The 7,068-nt window shown below is 37.9% G+C and overlaps 1 protein-coding gene across 1 annotated transcript in view; it reads left to right on the forward strand.

Annotated features, from left to right (window-relative positions):
* The window catches only part of LOC107698141 (receptor-interacting serine/threonine-protein kinase 3-like), a 15,873-nt gene extending 14,941 nt beyond the window's left edge, over window positions 1-932 (forward strand). Inside the window, exon 12 of the mRNA XM_016499076.1 lies at window positions 506-932. Coding sequence (XP_016354562.1) covers window positions 506-666 — 161 coding nt within the window. The 3' untranslated portion in view covers window positions 667-932. The remainder of the gene's footprint in view (window positions 1-505) is intronic.
* The last annotated feature ends 6,136 nt before the right edge of the window (window positions 933-7,068 follow it).

The following is a 7,068-nucleotide window of genomic DNA, read 5'->3' on the forward strand; positions in this document are numbered from 1 at the left end:
ATATATATACAATTCAAGTTTATTTGTACAGCGCTTTTCATGATACAAATCGTTGCAAAGCAACTTTACAGCAAATTAAGTTTCTACAATACGTTTAGTAGTAGCTTATCAGTGGTGACTGTCAGTTAATGTACATATGGCAGAAATGTGTATATATATTTTTTTTTATTTTTTATTACCTTATCTTACATTCCTGAGAGATTTTTTTTTCCTTTTTATTGCATGGAGGAAACTGGCCTCCATTCATAATAGCTTAGCGTATTTGTTTTGTCTCTAAAAGTGTCCTTCATAAAATAAAGCTAACAGTAGAGTTCAGAGTAGAGTTGCTTTTTATTCACACAAAAAAAAAATGCGTTTATGGTCAGAAGTCAAGAGATTGAGTAAGAATACCGCACTTCTGCCTCTAGATGGAGTGAGTCCTTTAGATCCTCAGTCGTGTCGTGATAGATTTGGACAAAACCGTGACTCGGCATCTCACTCATCCGTCTCTCTGCTCTCCTCTCAGGCGGCGTTCAGATCACCATGTCAAACGTCTATGGAGTTCAGATCGGCAACAACAACATCATGAATATGGTTCAGAGGCCGCGGCAGAGACACCAAACGGCTCCTTCCAGAGTCAGCACGTCTTATTCCCACTCGGAGAACTCACAGAATAAGCCACAGTGACCTCTGCACACTCTCTCTGCAGCAATCCGCTCTCGTTCCAGTGAAGTGTTTAGAGTCACAAACTATTCCTGTGACTCAAAGGGCTGGACACTCAAAAAATATCCAGGCCTAAATGTTAATTTGATGTGTCTGAATTGCTTATAAAATGTCCATCCATTTGGATCACACAGTTTTAACATTAACTAATACACTTATTGTAATGCATACTTGTCAGTCATACATAAGCAAAGCAGGTCAGATTAATAATCAACTATGCAATGTTTTTGTTGCTTGTAATAAACATATTTTATTCAGTTAAATTAATGTTTAAGTTAAACATTGAGAAAAAAATATATATGTATGTATGTATATAAATTAAAATACATATGTAAATGTTTTAATATTCTAGTTCTCAATTCCATTTAGTTTAACCTGATGTACTTAACACTAAAACTTAAATAAAAATGAATAAACTGTATAGACATTTTAAACACAATAACTAATAAAAATAACAAAAACAACAAAGTTACTAAAACTTTAATTAACCGTTTCTGACGTTTCACTTCTGTCTGATTGACAAATATGGACCAATTAATCTGAATCCAACAGTATTAATCCAAACAGTGTTAATCTAAATGAATGGAAATTTTATATGCAATTCAAATACATAAATCTTGAATTCTTGAATGGTGGTGAAACTTGTGAAGAACATGTCCAACTCAAGCTTTACCTATAGGGTTTGCATACAGAAAATCTATTTTTAAGACCACTATTTTTTGCATTGTGACATTTTCAAGACCGTTAGATTTATTTAAACATTATCCAATTGCCAATAGATACTGCAATTAATAATAATAATAATAAAAAAAAAATAGGTTTCATAACTTTAATGTGAAATATATTTACATTTTGAAATACACATCATGGTAGTGATTAATGGTCTGAATTTTATTCATGCTGATTTTAAGGGTAAGGTGTACTTTAATGTCCCTGTCGAATATCATCTCCTCAGTTTTCTTCACATTCACAATTAGGTGGTGGGCATCACACTACTCTATAAACTGACTGATTTCAGAGTGATAAGACAAAATGTCTTGATCTTTATATAATAAGTTAAGGATAGCGGTGCCATCACTAAATTTCACAGTGTGATTATTATTATTTTTGTGTATAATGTGAAGAGAACTGGGGAGCGTACACACCCTTGAGGTACTCCTGTACTAATGCATTGTAAGTCAGAGATCATCTTATTGACCTTAACCTGTTGGGTTCTGCCCGTTATGAAAGAAAAAAAACATCTTATAATATAAGGATTTACATCCATGTGTTTCAATTTCTCCAATAATAAATACAGTTGCACGGTGTTAAAAGCGGAGCTAAAATCAATAAAAAGAAGACGTGCATATGCCTTTGAGTCCTCCAGATAATACTCCCTACTGCATCTTCCGCACTCCTGCCCTGTTTATAAGCAAGCTGCCATGGATCTAGTTTTGAGGATACTTCACTTTAAATATAGACACAATGTATTTCTCAAAGCATTTCATTACAATTGAAGTTAGTGCTACGGGTCTAAAATCATTGTTCTCAGAAGGATGGGGCTTTTTTTGGGATTGGAGAAATCACCGATCTTTTCCAGAGTGCAGGAACTCTATGCGAGTCCAATGAATGCTGAAAAAGCGTACAAGTTTTCAAAAGTCGTGCAGAAATCCCATCAGGCCCTGTAGATTTATTAGCTGTTGGAACAATGATTGCACCTTAGAACTGTCTGCCTCTAATCTAGTGCCCATATCTTCTGTCAGAGAACCTATAACAGATTCACATCTCTCAGAGAAATCATAGAAGTCATTCAGTTCATTAGCTTTCTGTAAATCATCAATTGTATCTATATGTGGTCTCCTTGAATCCATATTAGTAACAGCCTTCATTGTATTCCATAATTTTTTAGAATTTGAAGTTAAAAACTGATGTTCAATAATATAATTTTGTCGTCCCCTTGCTTCCTTTAGTTGATAGTTAAGCTCTTTTTGTATAATTTTCAGTCCCACATAATCTTTGTTCTTGAATGCAACCTTTTTCCTGTTAATACAATTCTTAAGTTCTTTAGTTATATGGTAACATTCTTTTTAGTGAGTACATTGTCCACACGTTATTGTCTCTGTCGTTGTATCAATGTCCACATCATTAAAAACATCCCAGTCTGTGCAAAGAAAACATCCTTTAAGTCTTTCTATGGCTTCATCCGACCATACCGTTATTTCCTTCACATATGGTTTACTACGTTTAAGCATAGTTTTATAGATGGATGGTGTAATGGTCAGAGTTGGCTAGCGGTGGTTTCGATCTGGCTGCATAAGCTTTTTTTTACATTTCCGTAGCACTTATCTAGGATTCTGTCCTCACGTGTTCCACATGTTATATATTGTTCAAACCCGGGCAAGAACAGTTCGAGCTTGCAATGGTTAAAATCGCCTAAAATAAATACAAGAGCGTCTGGTGAGCATTGTAATTGTTGGTGAACACAATCCGCGATATACTCTGCTGCTCTTGCCACATTTACATAGACCGCACAAACAACAATGCTTCCAAACTCCCTCGGTAGATAAAAGATTTCACGACTTTATTACAGTGACAGCTGCATTATATTAATGACAGTAATGGGAAAATGTGATTAATTGTCACATTGAAAAAAATAATTAAATTTCTTTATCCTAAATAAAAAAAATTATTTTGATTTTGGAGTGAAATTCACATACGATAATGAGTTCTTTAATATATGAAATATATGTTTCTTTCAGTGTTTGTGGGCTAATGAATTCACTGCAGACAGACTCACAGCCACACCATGTTTCCTGCAAATCATGTCTTTTAATTACAAACCAGAGTGAAATTCACATACGATAATGAGTTCTTTAATATATGAGATTCGGATCAGGTTCAACCGGCTGCTTTTACTGAAGACTGCTACACACGACAATCAACTAACGTTACTGTAACTAGCTAACAAAGTACTTTAATTTGCACATATTTTTCCAAGATATGACTACATTTATTGGATATTTCCTTCGTTTCATTAGATGAAGTGCATATTGTGTGTAATATGATGTTATAATGTTTCACGTGGTCACGTGTGTATGACCGCTGTCATATTCGTCCTTTATGTGGGTTTCTTTCAGTGTTTGTGGGCTGGAATGATGTGCTAATGATGGGAGATAGGATCATCATTCCAGAGAAATTGAAGTCTGCTGTGTTACAGAAGTTAAACATTGGACATCAAGGTGTACAACGGACTAAAGCACAAGCAAGACAAGTTGTTTTTTGGCCTGGTATGGCGAAGGATATTGAGAGCATGGTGAGCAAATGTAGCACATGTCAGAAGTTCCAACTTCAAAATCAAAGAGAACCTCTTCAATCACATGACATCCCCGATGTTCCTTGGTTGCAGACATCTTTGAATTGCAAGGTCAGTCTTTTCTGCTGTTAGTTGACTATATGACTAAATATCCAGAAGTGTTAAATTTGAGAGATAAATCTACTCATTCAGTCATACAAGTTATGAAAGCAACATTTGCAAAATATGGCATACCAAAAGAAATTGTGAGTGATCATGTACCATTTGCAAGTCAAGAAATGAGAAAGTTTGCTAATATGTGGGGAATTAAGCTTGTGTTTTCCAGTCCAGGATATCCACAATCAAATGGACTTGCTGAGCGAACAGTACAAACTGTGAAACGTGTTCTGAAAATGGCCCTGTGTTCTGGAGAGGATATACATCTGGCTTTGTTGTCACTACTGAATACACCAGTTACAGGATTAAGTATATCTCCAGCACAAATGTTGATGGGACGAATTATTTGCAGTACTGTACCGTGTTCCATCAAGATGTTGCGACAAAGATCTTTTGTGCAGGAGCACAGTAGATTGTTGGATCTACAAGCTCGTCAAAAGAGGTACTATGATTTCAAATCTAGAAGTTTGCCAGGACTCAGAGTTGGTGACACTGTACATATGAGAACGCAAGAAGGATGGTAACCAGCAACCGTACTCTCTAATGGCGCTTTTCCACTGCGTGGTACGGCTCGGTTTGCGTTTCCACTGCAGTTCAGTACCGCTTTAGCGTGGATGGGATTATTCACATGTCATTATAGTTGCGCCGCCTCTTCTGCCGCGACTCCTGAAAAACTTTTTCAGTCCGCGTTGCCCCATCAAGCTCTCGCTGGATCCGCTCCTCTGCTATCAACGAGAGGAACGTCTGTACTTCCTCAACAAACAACGAAACAGCCACTTTTTGCTTGTTAAAAAAAGGTGCGCTCGTTCAAAACAGTTGCGTTCGATCCTTTGCTGGCTGTGCTGATTTAAATCTAGCGGTTCTGTTGTGTTTGTGACGCAAGTCTGTACCCAGTGGAAAACCCCCAAAAGTGAACCATACCTTGCCGTACCATGCAGTGGAAAAGCGCCATAAGAGAGAGGAGCCACGTTCTTACAGTGTGCAGTCACCAAGTGGTCAGATCTTCAGAAGAAATAGACGTCATTTGAGAAGGATTCACCCAGAGGTATTCAGAGCTGTAGCTGCTGAATCAAATCCATGTAGTAATGATGATCTATTTGTTGCAGAGGGACCAGAATAGTCTAATCCAGTGACTACAAATGTCAAAAACATCAGTATCTAATGAAACGCTGGAACCAACTGAACAAGTTACTTTGCCTAGTGTCACTGATGAATCAATGTTTCACGTGGTCACGTTGTCTTAAAAGAGGTGTGGTTTGTAATTAAAAGACACAGCCACACCATGTTTCCTGCAAATCATGTGAGTCTGTCTGCAGTGAATTCATTAGCCCACAAACACTGAAAGAAACCCACATAAAGGACGAATATGACATTGTGAATCATGTGGCGCGAAGGATCCATCGTGCTTATCAGGAATGACAGTTCATGCGGGAATCTGGCCACACCATGTTTCCTGCAAATCATGTCTTTTAATTACAAACCACACCTCTTTTAAGACAACCCGACAGAGGTCATACACACGTGACCACGTGAAACATAGACACAAAGATCCAACTGATTGGGTAAATAGCCTAGTGATTACAGAGAAAAAGAATGGAGCTTTACGAGTGTGTTTGGACCCAAGAGAGCTGAACAAGGCTATAAAGCGACAACATTTCTCCATCCCTACACCTGATGATGTGAGATGCAAGTTGGCTGGTAAGTCAATTTTCACAATCCTAGATGAAAAGGATGGGTACTGGCAAGTAAAGTTAGATGAACCATCATCCACGCTGTGCACCTCCAGTACACCCTGGGGAAGGTATCGTTTCTTGAGACTTCCGTTTGGAATTAAACCAGCAAGTGAAGTCTTCCAACAAAAGAATAGTGAAGTTTTTGGAGACATTGAGGGGGTGCATATCATAGCTGATGATATGATTATTGCTGCATCATCAGAGCAAGAACATGACGAGATTTTAACGTCAAGTAATGGAGAGAGCAAAAAAGTCTAATGCTAAGTTCAATAAGGACAAGCTGCAGTACAAGGTTCACACTGTCAAGTATATGGGACATCTTATCACCTCAGAAGGGGTAAAACCTGATGGAGACAAAGAAGAGAATACCACCACCAGAGAATAAGAAGGCGTTTCAGAGATTTCTGGGAATGACCAGTTATTTATCCCAGTATATCCAAAATGAAGCAACATTAACGGCTCCCTTAAGGTATTTGTTGAGAGAAGAAGCTGACTGGCAGTGGAGCCCTGAGCATGATAAGGCTTTAGAAAATCTCAAGGTAGCCTTAACTCAAGCACCAGTATTTAAGTATTATGACCCAGCCAAACCACTGGTTATTCAAGATGATGCATCAAAGGATGGATTAGGAGCTGTGCTTATGCAAGATGGGCATCCCTTGTATTACAGTTTGTGGGCATTGAAAGACACTGAGAAAAATTATGCACAAATTGAAAAAGAGATGCTTGCCATTGTGTTTGCTGTCAAGTATTTTCATCAGTATGTGTATGGTTAAGGAGTAACAGTGCAGTCTGATCACAAGCCACTGGAGGCTATATTTCGAAAACCATTGAATAAAGCACCAGCAAGATTGCAACGAATGCTTCTTCGAGTACAAGGCTATGATCTGAGGATTCAGTACACGCCAGGTAATTGCATGATGATTGCAGACACATTGTCACGAGCAACAGTGAGAAAACAAGAGGTTGAGGATAACGGAAACCTGTTTCAGGAAAAATTGGTATATTCACTAGAAGCCACTGATTCTCTAAGTTCAGAAATGTTGAAACAACTAAAAGAGTTGAGTCAAATGGATGAGGTCCTGCGAGCCATAAAAGAGGCTCATGTGAGTGGCTGGGGCAAGCAATGCAGCAAGTTAAAGGAAAAATTGCACAAATTCTGGTCAGTGTGACCTAACATCAGTATGC

The sequence above is a fragment of the Sinocyclocheilus anshuiensis genome, unplaced genomic scaffold (assembly GCF_001515605.1).
Source record: "Sinocyclocheilus anshuiensis isolate Anshui unplaced genomic scaffold, SAMN03320099.WGS_v1.1 scaffold2010, whole genome shotgun sequence".
In the NCBI taxonomy this organism is placed as follows: domain Eukaryota; kingdom Metazoa; phylum Chordata; class Actinopteri; order Cypriniformes; family Cyprinidae; genus Sinocyclocheilus; species Sinocyclocheilus anshuiensis.